This window comes from Cryptotermes secundus, unplaced genomic scaffold, assembly GCF_002891405.2.
Source record: "Cryptotermes secundus unplaced genomic scaffold, Csec_1.0 scaffold33, whole genome shotgun sequence".
Classification (NCBI taxonomy): Eukaryota; Metazoa; Arthropoda; class Insecta; order Blattodea; family Kalotermitidae; genus Cryptotermes; species Cryptotermes secundus.
The window spans coordinates 463,235-480,029 of record NW_019727088.1 but is presented as its reverse complement, the minus strand read 5'-3'; the positions used below and the strand labels follow the sequence as shown (position 1 = coordinate 480,029).

Genomic DNA, 16,795 nt, shown 5'->3' with positions numbered 1-16,795 from the left:
GTTGTCACATATTTAGATATAAATTGCACAGTAATATAATGAAATATACTTAAATAAAATAATATGAAATAATATTTACAGTAAATAGATCGTTGTTAGAAAAGTTATTAATTAAGCAGCTGTTTTATTCTTTTGTTATATCATATATACAGAGAATCAGCTTTGCTGTATGATGCTAACATATCTACTGAGGTGAACAAGGAGCGAGTGGCTGAGGTTGTCAGCCATGAACTGGCTCACCAGTGGTTTGGGAATCTTGTCACACCATGGTGGTGGAATGATCTGTGGCTGAAGGAGGGCTTTGCCACATTTATTGGTTATCAAGGACTACATCATGTGAGTTCACAAAAGTAGATAGATCGCTACTGTAGTTTCTATCTCAGTTTTGTTCTGAGGCTAACAGAGATGACGATGTGTGTTTTAATGAGCGTGAACATGGAATGAGATCAAATGAGCACGTCAAGTCAGTACAGGCTTGATTGGATATGCTATGAAGTGAAGAATAAGGTTAAAAATGGACAATCAAAAAGAACAATAGAGGAAAGAAGGAAGAAACTTCAGTCTCCAGTTTTTGTAAAATATCTGAAAATTTTTGGTTATCACAGTTTCAGTTCACCTGCAGTATATTTCATTAATAAATGAGTGAATTTATTAATTGTGTTCAGTTTTATTAAGTTCTTTGCCTGTAAGGATGTTTTGTGTTTATATTCTAATATTTGATACTATTTTGATAACCCCCCCAAATATGTCTCAGTTTTAAGTTTCACAGTAATGAGAGCCCTACATGAAATAAGCAAGAACTGTTACAAGCAGTAAGTTGTGGGGAACTTACAGGTTGAGCCAAGCTGGAGGAACAAAGATCAGTTCATCAGAGATCACCTTCAGGAAGTGTTGATGTTGGATGCCCTTGAGTCTTCACATCCCATCTCAGTGCCTGTTCAGCACACAGACCAGATACGAGAGATTTTTGACAGAGTGTCATATTGTAAAGGTATGCCTATATGAAAAGTTCCTGGAGGCGGGGGGGGGGACAGTGTTGGCAGACAAAGTTTGAGGTGGCAGCAGAAGAAAATATATTTAGACACAATCCAAGCAGATGATAACATTTTAACTTGAGTAAAAAAATAATCCCCCAGATGAAATATAAACAGGAAGAAATCTTTGGTGTAACAGGTGCATCAGTGATTCGTATGATGAACCACTTCCTGGGGGAGGAGACCTTCAAGCGTGGACTCACAAACTACCTGGAAGTCCACAAGTTTAGCAATGCTCGTCAGGATGACCTGTGGCAACAGCTGACATTGCAGGCTCACCAAGATGGTTCTCTCCCTTTACATATGACAGTGAAGGAGATCATGGACACATGGACCCTACAGACAGGATACCCAGTAGTCACTGTCACAAGGAACTATTTAAATGTCTCTGCATACATATCACAGGTATCGTGTGGTACTGTTTGGGTGGGTGTCTGGGTGGTTGAATGACCAAGCAAGTGAACAGACGGGTGTGTGAATTTATACGTAATTGAGTCAGCTGGTGAGTGACTGATTGAGTGAATGAGTTACTATGTGTGTGTGAGTAAGTGGTTAAACTATGAGTGTGTGGGCAAATATTTCACAAGTGAGTGAGAGGTTTTTGAGGAAGTGTGTGGATGAGCAAACAGACAGGTGAGTGGGTAGAAGAGTGAATGGGTGAAGAGATGAGTGAATGAGTGGACAGAAAAATAAATTATTGATTGAGTTGGTGTTTCAAGAATTTTTATTTTGATGTTAGATTCTATTATTATTGAATTTCAATCTGATAAATTGTTCAGTACCATAAAATATAACATCTTCTCTTTATTTGAATGTTTCAATAAAACATGTTTTGGCTATTTGTTAGTCTTGGTTCCAACTATGTAAAAGGCTGCTAAAATCGTTTTTGCCTTAATGATGGAGGCAGTAGTTTCTTTGAAATGTTGGTGTCCACCCACTAGATTACACGGTGTGGCAACCAGGAAGATAACAATTTGAACACATAAAACCGTGAAAACCTTAAATTTTATGTAAGCTACTAAATGCTTTACAATACTAATTACAGTGGCAATAACTTCATACAGTAAAAATCACTGGTCTACTTAATCTACTGGTCTACATATCTTTCAGAATTCATTGTATTTGCACAAAGCACGAGACCTATGATCCTCCTTGCACTCTGGCATCCCAGACACAGACTTATGGATCATGGACTGGAACTCTGTATACAAGTTGCTGACTTTTGTACTTTTTTCCCTTTGACTCTACAGCCTCAATTTGGGTCTTGGCCTACCTGCACAAAACTCTCTGTTTCACTTCGGTTTACTAGGTCTTAGACATTTGGTAGGACTCTTTGGGTGGGTGATCAGCTCATCACAAGGCCTCTACCTGTACACAAACACAGGAAAACGCCCCCCCCAACTTACATACAGATATCCATGCCCTGAGTGGGATTCAAACCCATAATCCCGGTTTCTGAGCAAGCGAAGACTGTGCATGCCTTAGATCACTTGGCTACCGTGACTGGTTTTGTACTTTAGTATTTGTTATTATGTGTATGTTATTATGGGGAGAAATATCAGGTTTTATTCCATTATGTAAAAGTTGGTGTTTTGTGTGCCCTCGCTGCGAAGACATTTAGGGAACCTGTGCTTTATTCAGATAGCCTTAATTTTAAGAGGTATGCACTGCAAGAGGACCAGTAACCTTCACCCTACAACGTCATCATTACACATGACTGAATAGTAAAGGCAGCAACCCATGCACTGAGAATGTATGTCCTGCCTGGGCACAGTCACCAACTATCCTCCCAGTATTATAACAAGTTAGGAAATATACATATTGAAGTACAAAGGAAAGTCTCATGAATTGTTTCTGTTGTACCTCAGGAGCGGTTCTTGTTGTCATCAAACACCATCACTAATGCAACCTGGTGGGTACCACTCACATTCACCACACAAGAAGCACCAGACTTTAATATGACCCAACCACAGCTCTGGCTTGAGAATGTACAGTCTACAGTGGTGGAGGGTTTGCCAGGCAACACAAGCTGGGTTCTATTCAACGTCCATGAGACAGGTATATTTTTATTTTTAATTGATTTAATGACACCAGATCAAGTACAAAGCTTATATGGCCTTAAATTGGAGCATGATTATGAATGTCTAATTGGGAAGGATGTGGGTTGAATAGATTGTGGTATATTTAAATATTTTAGGCAGAGTAGTTACTGTATGTTCAGTCTACTTTGACATTAAACACTTTGCTGCTTTGTTGACTTATTCTTTGACCCAGAAGATTGTGATAGAACATTCTTTTGAAACATCTACCAGACTGCATGGTACATGGTATACCGGAAGGCTGAACCCCTCATAGTGATTACAGTGAGGAACTCACCTTTCTCTTACAAATAATAATTTTTCTTGTTGTTTTGTATGAGTGTGAAACTTTATCTCTTACTCCTAAAGGAAGAAAATTGACTGAGGGCATCTGAGAACAGGGTGTTGAGGAGAATATTTGTATATAGAAGAAGTTACAGGAGGATGAAGGAAATTAAACAGTAAGGAACTCCATAATTCCTATGCTTCCCAAAATGTTAGTAAGGTGATAAAATGGAATAGGATGAGAGGGTAGAAAATGTAGCATGTAAAGGGGAGATGAGAAATTCATACAAAATTGTAGTTGGAGAACCTGAAAGAACGAAATATTTTGGGAGATTTAGATTCATATGGGAGGATAACACTAAAATGCAAATAGGATATGAGGGCGGGAATTCAATTAAACTAATTCAGAATATGGTCACATGGTGAGCTCTGTTGAAAATGATTGTGAAACTTTATGTTCCATAAAAGGCTGATGATGTCTTGACCAGCTGAATGACTGAGATTCTAAAGCCAGGTTCTACTGCACAAAGTTGGAAATATGTGAGACTGTATTTGCCCAAAGCAGAACTTAATGCTTCACTAGGTTTAATCTCACTTGATCAGCATGTACTACATAAAACTGGTTTCATGTTATGTGAGAGACTTCAGCTCCCTTGCTATTTCATTGTCTGTCACTCAGGTTTCTACCGTGTTAACTATGACCATGCCAACTGGAGACTACTGATATCCAGCTTCCAGCAGCTACCAGATGTGACAAGAGCGCAACTGCTGGATGATTCACTGAACCTGGCACTGTCTGGGCGGTTGGAGTACAGAATTGCTATGGACCTCACCTCTCAGCTCATTACAGACGTGGAGTATCTGCCCTGGTCTGCAGCTCTCACTGCGCTTGAACACCTGGATACAATGCTGGCACTTACCCCTGCATATGGCAACTTCAAGGTTTGTGAAGCAGGAATTAGAAGAGGAATATTAACCAGCTTTTCTGTTGCTTATTTCTCATTTACATCAAACTGACATATCTAGCCCCTTTCAGTCTATTTTGAACAAACTGAGGATTCCATATTTGTGCGTCTGCTGCAGTATGAAACATATACCATATATCTTCTTATATAACAGCCATTTAACAGAAAACTTATTTTCTGGAGTACAAGACACGCGTTTTTTTACAAGAAATTATTGCTTGAAATATGACTGTATTACAGTCTGCTAAAACAGCAGATCATTTTCTTTGAGATTTTCCTTCTAAAATCTGTGTTATATTCCAGTGATTCTTATAGCCTAGAAAATACGGTAAATGGACAGAATATTTAGGGAAGTTTGGATTAATTAAAAGGAATATTCACTGCCATTAGGACATTTGTCTGACTATTTCACTAGTGAGCCTAAACCATTCTCACAGAAAAATTATTGTTTTTGCTGAGCAGAAGTTGCGAAATATACAAGTTGTTCATCTGTTTATTAAATTTTAATAACATCTACATGGTCTTACATGGTATGCTGTGTACACAGCGCTGACAATTTGTTAATGCCCTTATGATATCCAGTTACAGTTTTTAAATCACATACTGAATGTGCATTGTGTTAATGTTTACTTCACGGAGGGCACAGTAATCCTTCAGGACATATTTGGATTTTATTATTCTGGTTTTCTTGACCTTCATGTTTTCTTTAAGTGGCTGTGTCAATTATAATTTTTATAAGTTTAGCATAGGAAATGAATGGATATCGCTTTGAACAGTCTATAGCTGCTTTAGCACCTATTCACTGCACACTATTATCCTCATATCTCATTTGATATTTATTTCAAATGTGCCATGATAACCCAGCAATTGCCTGGCATAGATAAGGAGGACAAAGACAAATGGGAATGCTCCTAACTTGTACTGGGGAGGCTCCTGTTTCAGCTTTGGTTGTGAACTGACTATAATGATTGGGGGTTTCTTCAGTTTTTTATAAAATACTAGGTTATTGTCATCCTCACATCTTATTCAATGCTACATAAGATCATCTGGAGTGACTCATGAATACTTTGAACAAGTTTTTTGGAGGATAAGCTGTTCTGGCAATACTGCAAGGTGTTTATGCTCAAAGTATATGGGGAAAAGACGAACAGTTTGGAAGTGAGGAGTAATATATGGCTGAGCTGACATGGTATGTACTGATTCACTGTAATTAATTCACATACAGAATTTGGTCCTGTAAGCTACATTTCAAGACCAGCAATAAATTGTAATTATTTCCAAGAAATGTCAGAAGCCTATTAATTACTTATGAAATTATAATCTGTGTTCCTCGGCATGATGACAAAACTTTGACAGCAGCCTGTCCTGTATGAATATTAATTTTGATGATGTCCATTTTCTGAAGTATATTTGATATACACAGTGCTTACAGTGTTGGTTCTTCAGATGTTTGATTGTAATTATATTGACAGATTTGTTATTATCTCTTTATTTTTGATATCAGTTGTGACTGTTGGGATTAAACCTAGGAGCTTTAGAATTCTCAGGTAATATGCTCATGTCCAGTTGGTAGTGGTCATGGTTGACATTGAACCTGGGACTTTTCAGATACTAGGCTAATATACTATTTTCTGGTTGTTAGTGGTGACAGTTTGGGTCAGATCCAAGATTTTATGACTACTAGGCTTGCGTTTTAGCATTTAGTTTTTAGTGGTGATAGTTGGAATCAAACCCAGAATTGAATACCAGGCTAGTATGCTAACCATCAAACCATAATCATTATAATGACAAGTCACCCAAAGAGGGAACTGGAAACATCACCTGAGATATATTGTATAATAAATATGCTTCAGGTAAATAATCAATGTCCAACAAAATATTTGTATGGTAAATGAACAAAATGGACAGTTTATGTTAATGTAAGGCATTATCCTAAAATGTACCACCCCCCAAAATCATGCCACCCTAAGCGTTTTCATGGACTGCTTGTGCTTTTATGATGTCCCTATCTGTATGTCATACCGTTGTGAATATAGGCCTTAAGGGTTATATGTGATTAATTCTAATTTTGTCTCCCACAGATATCATAAGTTACATCTGAAAGAATTAAAATTACTCACTTGATCAGTGACTTAATTCTTACTATTATGCATCTTATCAGTAACTCATTAACCACTGCATTAGTTGGTCAATAATGATAAAATAAATCAGTTGATCAGCTTGTATACTTTATAGATACCAATGCAGGAAACTTCATTAAATTGTTGTGTTATGCCTATCCACTTGTCCACAAGTTTTGTTTCAGCATATAGTACTGGCACTGCTAGACAAAGTTTACAACAGTCTGCAGTTTGAAGACAGAGCACTGGACAGCCACCTGGACCTGCTGAATAGGGCCCAGGTCCTATCCTGGGCCTGCAGGCTGGACCACGAGTTCTGTGTTTGGAATGCTAAGAACAAGTATCGTCGGTGGATGACACAAGAACTTGAGGAGCGGGAAACAGGCCCGTAAGTGATTATGATGTGTATTTATATTTGTTTTTATATTTATTACACGTTCCAGCACATCCATACAAGGCCGAAGCCATTGGATACAGAACCTGTCACACCACAAGCTTGCTAAATCAGCAAGTAGTCAATAGAACAATGGATATAAATCCGCAACAATGAATCGAGCATATGAAACCCCTACACATCACTGCAGCTACATAACCTACCATGTGTATATAAGATATAATCAAAATTAGAACATATACATGACAATAGATAAAATAATGGGTCATTGCTAAACAAGAAACTATCCCTAATTAAAATATTCATCTAAAGTGTAGTAGGATTTAGTATGTAAAACGGCACTTAAAGCTGCACTAAGTTGCTTAATATTATGGAATTACTCATTTATATTTAAAGGAAGATGATTAAAAAGTTTAATACCAAAATAATAAGGTCCTCTCTGGTAAGTTGTTAAATTTGTCTGAGGGCGATAAAGATCAAAATTACGCCTAGTATTAAGGCCATGAATTTGTGATGTCATGTGATATAAACCCATATTATTTGCAACAAATCTCAATAAAGAAAATATATATTGGGACTGCAATGGCAAAATTCCCCAATCCCCAAAGCATCTCTACAAGAGTCCCTAGATCTCAACCCACTCCTGGTTCTAATCATTCTCTTTGGAATTCTGAAAATGTGCATACTATAAGAAGAATTGCCCCCAAAAATAATTCCATGGGTCAAAAGTGAATCGAAATAAGAGTAATATACCATTTTTAATGTCTCTATGGGCATAATGGGCTTGATCACCCTCAATGAGTAACAAGCCTTGCACAATTTAGGCATGAGTTGGGATATATGGCCTTTCCAAGTGTGTCTGCTGTCTCATATTCTAGAGATGTGACTGTGGAAAGGTAAATTTGACCATCTCAAGGTTGTGAAGAATTGCAAAGTATTGTGAAAGGATATAAAATGTACCCTTAGTATTTAAAACAGAGCCAGTCACTAAGGATGGTATGACTTCTGTGAGCATTTTGAGGAACTATTGAACATTGGAGCAGGTTATCTCCAAGCACTTGTTGCTGCTGCTGCATGCTTGACAAGTTGGCAATTTATTGTGACCACAGTTCTCCCTTAAGGTTTTGGCTCGGTCCAGAGCCAACATGGTTAGACTTTCTTAATAGTTGCATTATCAGTTAATCACTTACAGGTAAATTTGCACAACCAAAGAAGATGGAGCTCTATAATACATTTATTTTGATCATTGTTTAATGTGAGTGGGTTTCATATGGTATGTACTCTTACCCAAGGGAAGACTAACTGACTAACTCACTCACTCACTTACTAACTCACTCACTCATTCACTTACTCACTAATTGACTTGCTGACAGACTAACTAACTAACTAACTAGCCAACCAGCTATATGGAGCAGAGTCATTCTGAAAGCAGTAGCTGATTAGCTAGTCAAGAGAATCTCTGCCTTTTATGGAACCTGAAGGTTCTCTCCTCCACCCATCCACTCTGCACAATGTCTATTTATTAAATATACTCACACTCATACTAAACAGTATGATGATTACATAATTTATTGTACTTATAAAATTCTGCTCAGTGCTTAGTTAGCTTCTAGTCTAGCACTATTGGAGATCACCTTGTATCCACTCTCTATCGATGCCTCTCAAAGACTCCTCTGTTGTAACCTTCAGACAGCATATAACCCCTGTGTTTCAAGTCAAGAAATCACGTGATATTTTAATTAACTTTAACCCCTTCATGGCTGCCTGTAGTGTTGACACACAGTAAACCAACTCCAGATTTTCATAGTAGCAAAGCCTTCATACAGCCATCTCCACTAGGAACTAGCCATGGGGTTTAAACTGCTCAGAGGCTATGTGCATTGTGACATCATACCAACTTAAGACAGGATCGGGATAATTATATCAGCATATTTACACTAATTGAAAATGAGCATGGACTGGTTACGCTACCATGTTCACAAGTGTCCAACAGTGATCTGTATTCTGAGTGAAGGGTGAATTTAAGTCACAAATGTTTGGAGACAAAGTGTAAACAATAAATATTGTAGCATGTAGGTCCATTGCTAAATAATGACTCGATAAACAACGTCCACTGCTATGCAACAGATTTCTAACAAGCAACAATTGAACTACGACAATGAGGAGCTGTGTTTTCTACATGGTTCATGCTGAGGTGTTGTAGGCAGGACAGGTCTAGAGTTTTGTTAATTGAGTTGGAGTCAGACAGAAGAGTAGGAGGTTGGTGTGAGATTGCTGCTAACCTGGGATCTAATTAGTGCAATGCAGGAAAGTGAATGGCTGGTTGGTGAGTCAGTGAGTTAGAGAACAGCAATTTAGTCATTGTGAGATTTTGCTGTTAGAAACTGATAGCTGAGGCATGGAGATAGTTAGGGTACCCAGAGTAAGGGGAATGTCCACCACTGGAACCTGTTACCAAGCAATGACTGGTGAAGACACAGCAGACTGAAGAGTCACAGTGCATATTGTAGTGAATTGTAGAGTGTGTGAATTAATGATAACACTGAGTTGCTTGTAGTTATGATCTGTAATTGGTCAATAAATCCAATTACCAATCCAAACTTGGTCTATAGTCACTCATACATGTTAATCTATTAATCTGTGAGAGAAGAAATGGGTGAGAAATGGTAAAAGAATTCACTACAAAGAAGCTGGCGATTTTGTTCTTTTCCTCATGTGGGTCAGATAAGTCAGGATGGGATGGGGATAAGAGGAAAAGATGAACACAGGGAATTTTGATGGGATATCTTCTTGGAAGATTGAAATATGAATGACAAGATTATACAGGATTATTCATAAGTCTATGAAACATTTTAAAAATTTACAATAAATAAATTATGCAACAGATACCAAATTTTATTACACTGAAATAGAGACAAACTCACCTAGTTTTCTTTTTTACATAATTCATAGATGCTCAATATGTCCACCTTTGCTGATATGGCAGAGATCTATGTGATAATTCATTTTGTCCACAGTCACAGTAGCGGTGATATGGTTGCAAAGATCACTGGGATTAGCAGGCAATGGAGGCACAAAGACAGTATCCTTCACAAACCCCCAGAAGAAAAAAAAAACTTGGAGGGATTCATTCTCTATTGACATAAGAATTACCATGATCCGATGCGTAGTTTATTTGTTGTGAATATTTAAAATGTTTCACAGAATTATGAATAATCCTGTATAAAAGTGGGTTATTAGGAAACAGGCTTGTGTAAAGAAGGTTGAATTGAACGGGCTGAGGTCCATAGCAAGCTTTTGGTTTACTTAACATGCCTTTTTCAGCTATACTCTTTTTGTAGTTTCAAATGCTGAGATGATTGTGAGTACCGAATTGTAAAAAATGCGATAGGATGTAGCCATATCCTGTTACAGAATTCTCGAAGAATTTTCAGATTGGTACTGAAGAAACCTATGAAAAACTCAGGCAGGATAGTCTGTATCTGGACCAAGATTTTGAATTTGAATTTATTTACGTTCTGTAAATCCAAGTACAGGTTGACACCATAGGATATGTAACAGGTCAAGTATAAATACATAATATCTGTACAGTAATAGTTTTGCTTGAAAAGTTAATAAGATTATAATACAATATTAATATTACCATGCTAATTGGATACATACAGCACAGTCTGCAAATAAGCAAAATGATATGGTGACATGCTTGGTAATACACTTTAGCTTAGAATTGATACTAGTTACTCTTTGTTTTGCCATGCCATGGCTGAAGTGGTTAGTCGCTGGTTTCCCACCGTGGTGGCCCTGGTTCGATTCCGGGTCTGGTCAAGTGGGATTTGTGGCGGACAAAGTGGCGCTGGTGCAGGTTTTCTCCGAATACTTTGTTTTCCCCTGCCAGTCTTCATTCCACCAATTGCTCCACAATCACCCTCACCTATCTTCTGGGGCTGGTACAATAGGCCAGAAGTGGCCGCAGTACAAGGGACTTAGTCCCACCCAACTAGCAATAAAGAAACCCTTTGTTTACATTGAAATATTCATATATGGAGTAGAAGGGTTGACTAAGTAAGTAATGTTTCAATGCTGTTTTGAACTGCTTAATAATACCAGTTGCTTATTTTTTTAAGACTTTGAGGGAGGCTATTGGACACTTTAATGCCAAGAGAGTGGACTCCTTTTTGATACAGAGATAGATTTGCTGAATGCTGGTGGAAGTTGAGTTTTTGCCTTGTATTTATGTTAGGGATGTCAGAATTTAAATTGTTCATGATTGTGTTGTGTACCACAAATAACGGGAGTGAGCGTGAAAAAGTAAAATTTCTAACTTTTTAAATAAATCTCTGCAAGAATCTTTATTCTTGCTTCCTGTGAAAATTAAAATTGCACTCTTTTGCATTTTAAAGATTTTAGTGCTATCTGTAGAGTTTCCCGAGAATATTATTCCATTGATTGAATTAGAGATCTCTCAAATGTGAAGCAGGGGTGGTAACCACCTAACTACAAGATCTTGGTTTGATAAGAAAGGAATGAAATGCACTGCTGTTCTGTTCTGTGATCAAATTTTAACATATGTATCACATGTGACAGTAGTTGTGAATTAATTTTGTAAGTATGTTTCCTGTAATATGAACTGGTTTGATTTCTGCAGGATATCTCCTAACCAGAAAGAAGTGGTGTACTGCACAGCAATAAAGCATGGTGGAGCAGATGTGTGGAATTTTGCATGGAAGAAGTACCAGTTGTCCAATGTTGGTTCTGACAAGGAGCATTTGTTGGAAGCTCTAGGCTGCTCCAGAGAGCCATGGATTCTCAACAGGTAAAACGTAGAACTGACTGCTTTACATGAAGTTGAAATCAAAACATTATCAGAATTACCAAAAATCTGGTTTAGAGTAATATATTAATATATGAAGACTTATAACATTTGCTTAGTAATAATATACTTATAATTATAATAACTAAACCTCAAAACTGTATGTACGTAAATATAAATTGCACGTGGAAAATCTATACTCCAACTTTTCTTAAATCATGTTGATTTCTATTGAAACAGACTTAAATATTTTCAGTTGTGGGATGCACTGTTGTAATGAATGGTGCATTAATATGGTCCATCTGGCTAAGCATTGCATTTTTTTGATACTGAGTTGTTTCTGAGTTAAGATCTGGCCACCATCCCTGTAGCACCAGGAGATTTTAAATCTCCTGTTCCCAGAAAGAAAAGACTAATTTTCGTCCATGATGTGTATGTATTGACCGTCTTCTAGTGCACACAGTCTCACTTGTCACTTCACTACATGTTTCGGCATCACTTAGCCATCCTCAGGTCTAGTATTTACATTAAACTATTGCACTGCTTGCCATCATGTGTCGTTTATAAAATGATTTAAAATGTATATTCATCATGTACTATAATAAAATTTATATATTAAAATTTGTTAAGATTTATCATCTTATACGTCATATTTCAAACTCGCGTATTATATCAATCTATCAATCTTCTGCTATGGGAGTCGTTCTTCCTATATTTTGTGTATACTGTGTCTTGTGATGTGTCCTTTTGTGGCTGCATGCTGCACGCTGCCACAAGAGAACACGATTGGGGTGAAGAGGAATGCATACAGGACATTGATGAGAAAGCCNTTAAAATTTGTTAAGATTTATCATCTTATACGTCATATTTCAAACTCGCGTATTATATCAATCTATCAATCTTCTGCTATGGGAGTCGTTCTTCCTATATTTTGTGTATACTGTGTCTTGTGATGTGTCCTTTTGTGGCTGCATGCTGCACGCTGCCACAAGAGAACACGATTGGGGTGAAGAGGAATGCATACAGGACATTGATGAGAAAGCCAGAACACGATTGGGGTGAAGAGGAATGCATACAGAATATTGATGAGAAAGCCAGAAGGAAATAGACCCTAGGAAGACCAAGACATAAGTGGGTGAACAATATTAAAATGGATCTTAGAGAGATAGGATGGGATGGTATGGATTGGATTGATCTGGCTCAGGATAGGGACAAGTGGAGTGCTCTTGTGAACATGGTAATGAATCTTTGGGTTCCATAGAATGTCAGGAAGTTCTTGAGTAGCTACATAACTGGCGGCCTCTCAAGAAAAGCTCAGCTCAGTGAAGTTTGTTATAAATATGACTCTTTGCTTCAATATTAACCTCAAGTCCCAGTGATTTCGTTTTATAACTGACAACCAAGTCATTGTGGAGAAAATGCAGCTATAAAAATATAAATTTTGTTAGTCTAAGCTTTTAATGACATATGCATGTGCATGAAAACATTATCCTACATAGCATTTAGGATTAAATATAGATTAGCTAAGGAGATATATCAGAGGAAAGAAGATAATTACAGACTGAGGAGCTTCAGAATTTGCACCACTTATCTCATAATGTGAGAATGGCTAATTCAGGATAGTTGGATTCATAATGTCTTTGTCAAATGGATAGCAATCCTAATTCATTTTTGGGAGGTTCTGGGTCATACATTATACCGGAGACCAGCTGTCCTGACTGATGTTCTTAGTGGTTTTCGTCATACTCTCCAGGAAAATACCTCAAATTAAGCAGAAACTTCTTCGTTACACAACCTCTCCAATTCGTTATTCACTAACCATCCTTTCATTTGACATTACATAATCTTGAGATACTGACATTGTCATTAAATAAGCTATAAATAAAGAAATAAAAAGGATTACATAGGGCATATAACACATATAGGGAAAAATAAGAAAATCATAAAAATTATGTTGAAAAATCTCAAGAAAAGGAAGTGTTTCAGAGATGAAGAACTAGATATGATGACAAAATGAACCTGGATCACAGAGAAAATGGCTGTGAAGATGTAAAGTACATTGAACTTTCATGAAATAATGGTCCGTGGATGACTTTCATGAATATGCTATGGATCTCTATAAGCTGAAGAAGCAGGGAATTTGACTTGCTTAATAAATATTTAACCGATCAAGAAATACTATAGCATGGAATTAATAAATTAAATTTTGATCTTATTTGCTTTTGTGTTAACTGTTCTGAATAAAGCAGTGTAGTTTAGACAACTATAATCTCATCAGCCAATCAGTCTAGTTCCTTTTCTTATCAATGCTACTAAGAAAACGTCAAGTCTTATAACTCTTATGAGTAACTTGTTTCTTTTGCTGTAGATACCTGAGTTGGATCACCTCAAACAGTTCAGGGATCCGCAAGCAAGATGGGGCACGTGTGTTTGTAACTGTGGCAAACAATGTTGTGGGACATTCCCTAGCATTCAACTTCCTAAGGGACAATTGGGATGCCCTACAAAGCTAGTAAGTGGACATTTGGTTATACAGTGACATTTTTGATACAGTGTTGAGGGGCTCCAGTACCAAATGTCATGAAAATCAGTGGCTTGTTTCAGGAGTTGAAGCTGTTAGATATACACAAACAGCATGGTGATACTATGAACAAATTTTATTTCCTGAAAGCAGGAAAGTAGGCTAAAAGACTGTGTTGGAGTAAGTAAAAGTTGACAAAATTTGACTTCTTATTGAGACTAAATGTATACATTTTCGATTTAAGGTATGAAAGTAATTGACTGTTGTAGGCCTTTGGTATATGAATTGTATGAAATGGAAATAAAAAAAAACTTGTAAGTGGAAGTAATGCATTTTCAGGCAAAAAATTTTCTATCATGCAGGGATAGAAAAAATGCTTTTGTTTAGAAGGTTTCCAGACATTCCCACCCATTTTTGAGTAAGGACAGTATGCAAGTGAAGATACTAGAGTGGTAACTAATGGTAGCTGCAGACAAGGATAATTCAATTGGCATTTTCTGATGAAATGGTGAACAGCATAATTTGGAAAGAGGAGAATTTTTTGAATATGGCAGTAGGTGGATCCAAATTAGGTATTAGAACCTTTCTTAGAGAAAGCCTCTCACATAAATCAGTTGGTTACCAGCACATTAACAGTACATCAGAAGACACACCACAAACAGTAAACAACAAAATTGAGAACCACCACATATAACAAACCGAAAGCCATGAAGACACTAATGTGCAAGCAGTGAAATGCAGAAACCTGTCCATTAAACACAGAGTAGAAACGTGCAACATGAGTGAATACTACTTAACAGCAGTATTTTTGGATTGCACATTCATTCAACACAGTACACCCAATATTCTCCACTACATCATAAAAAACACATAACACAGACAAGAAATTAGAAAGATACGAAAATTTCAAACTCTAATAAAGTAAGAGTTATATTAGATTGTTACAAACCAACTTCAATTATCTGCTAATTTTTGGTGTAGTTTCTCTATATCAAATTTAAACAAACATGCAGAACAATGGATTGAAAAATGTGATCTCTGTTATGCATTCACGTTATTTATGCCATACAAAGAACACACATTAAGGTATAAGAAATATTTTATGTATGCAAAATAATGCTTGTTTGTTTTAGCTATGGTGTTGCTTTCTCCAGCATTTCAAGGATGGTGTCTGCCATTGCAACATACATGAACACCCCTCTGCAGCTGTCACAGGTATAGTATCCAGGAATATGTCAGTACTCAGTATAAGTTTGCAGTGTAATCATTCTTATTTCACTTTGCCTGTCACCCTTATATAACATCATGTGTTTACATCAAATTTCTTAATCTAAAATTAATTTTAATCTAACAGTTGCTTTTCATTCATTAACTGATACTGCAGTAAATCGTCAATTTCAGGATCTGACATGCTAGATTGAATAAATTTTATTCAATCATGGTATAATTACTAGATGTGTATGGACAGATGGATACAGACATGTGTAGGTCTTTTCCATTGCTTGGAAATTTGTCTAATAATATTTATATTTCTGAGATTTTGCATAGTTTTCCTCAACCCTTCCAGAAAATGCCAAGTCAGCACCCTACATAATGCCACAACTGCTTCCTGCCATGTCCTTTCCAATTAATTATTTACTAGCATCCAGTCATCCATTGCTATATGTACTATGAGTTACTGATAGTGTCATTAAATAAATTAACAAACAAACGAATTAAATTAATGTTTTTGTGGTTGTCAGCTGGAGAAACTGCAAGATGAGAATGCTGATAAGCTTGGAACAACAACCCAAAGCTTTAAGCAAGCCATCGAGGTAGTCCGGGCCAATGTGCAGTGGATGGCCAATAGCTATAATGAGGTGAATGATTGGCTAGAATCATATTCCAAATCTCATTACCTGTAGCCTAGTCAATTTTCTGAAGTCCAATAATTGACAGTGTAGATGTTGTAAATAATATCATACTAGAATAACACACACAGACAAAACTAATATTTTAAATAGTGATGTAATGTGTTGTTTATTGCTTCCCTGTTTTGCTTTAAGACTTGTGATAATGACTGTGAGATGGTGCGAGGATGTGTAGATGGCTCATATGATAGAGACAGGTAAATAGTAAGCAGTCAAGATGCTTGCAAAAGTGTTGCTTACTTATCCATGACATCATCACATGCCGGTATTGATAAAACTTTACAAATTCAATTTTTGTTGAAAGAAAACGTTCACTAAAGCAGTATATCTTTTAGTTGAATCAATGTCATACAAGTATTACCTTCCTGGAATAAAATATTTTGAAAGAAAGAACAAGATTCTACCATTTGAACCACATATGAAACTGATGAAATATCAATTTATATTTTTTATTTTGTTTTATTTTATGCATTACATTTATTGTTAATGTAATATTTTGCAATAAAATGCAATATAGAAAAAAAACATCTTTCACTTCCCATTTACTTCCATTGTGATTATAAGTATACCACTCAACTATCTAGTGTCAGTTAACATTACTTGCTGACATAACACAATATTTCCAAGACTGGAATTATTGGTATGTCCACCTACTGGATTTCTGAAGGCATGTGACAC

The 16,795-nt window shown here is 36.6% G+C and overlaps 1 protein-coding gene and 1 long non-coding RNA gene across 4 annotated transcripts in view; one reads left to right on the top strand and one right to left on the bottom strand.

The window, feature by feature from the left end:
- Positions 1-918, bottom strand: part of LOC111864282 — a 6,278-nt gene extending 5,360 nt beyond the window's left edge. Inside the window, exon 1 of the long non-coding RNA XR_002842767.2 lies at positions 833-918. This is a non-coding gene — a long non-coding RNA (uncharacterized LOC111864282). The remainder of the gene's footprint in view (positions 1-832) is intronic.
- LOC111864279 (aminopeptidase N) overlaps positions 1-16,737 on the top strand; it is an 85,097-nt gene extending 68,360 nt beyond the window's left edge. For all 3 annotated transcript variants that reach the window (XM_023851411.2, XM_023851413.2, XM_023851412.2), the window contains 10 exons: positions 153-336; positions 835-991; positions 1,174-1,439; positions 2,903-3,092; positions 4,077-4,339; positions 6,668-6,870; positions 11,522-11,689; positions 14,055-14,198; positions 15,341-15,422; positions 15,950-16,737. In XM_023851411.2, coding sequence (XP_023707179.1) covers positions 153-336; positions 835-991; positions 1,174-1,439; positions 2,903-3,092; positions 4,077-4,339; positions 6,668-6,870; positions 11,522-11,689; positions 14,055-14,198; positions 15,341-15,422; positions 15,950-16,111 — 1,819 coding nt within the window. In that variant the 3' untranslated portion in view covers positions 16,112-16,737. The remainder of the gene's footprint in view (positions 1-152; positions 337-834; positions 992-1,173; positions 1,440-2,902; positions 3,093-4,076; positions 4,340-6,667; positions 6,871-11,521; positions 11,690-14,054; positions 14,199-15,340; positions 15,423-15,949) is intronic.
- The last annotated feature ends 58 nt before the right edge of the window (positions 16,738-16,795 follow it).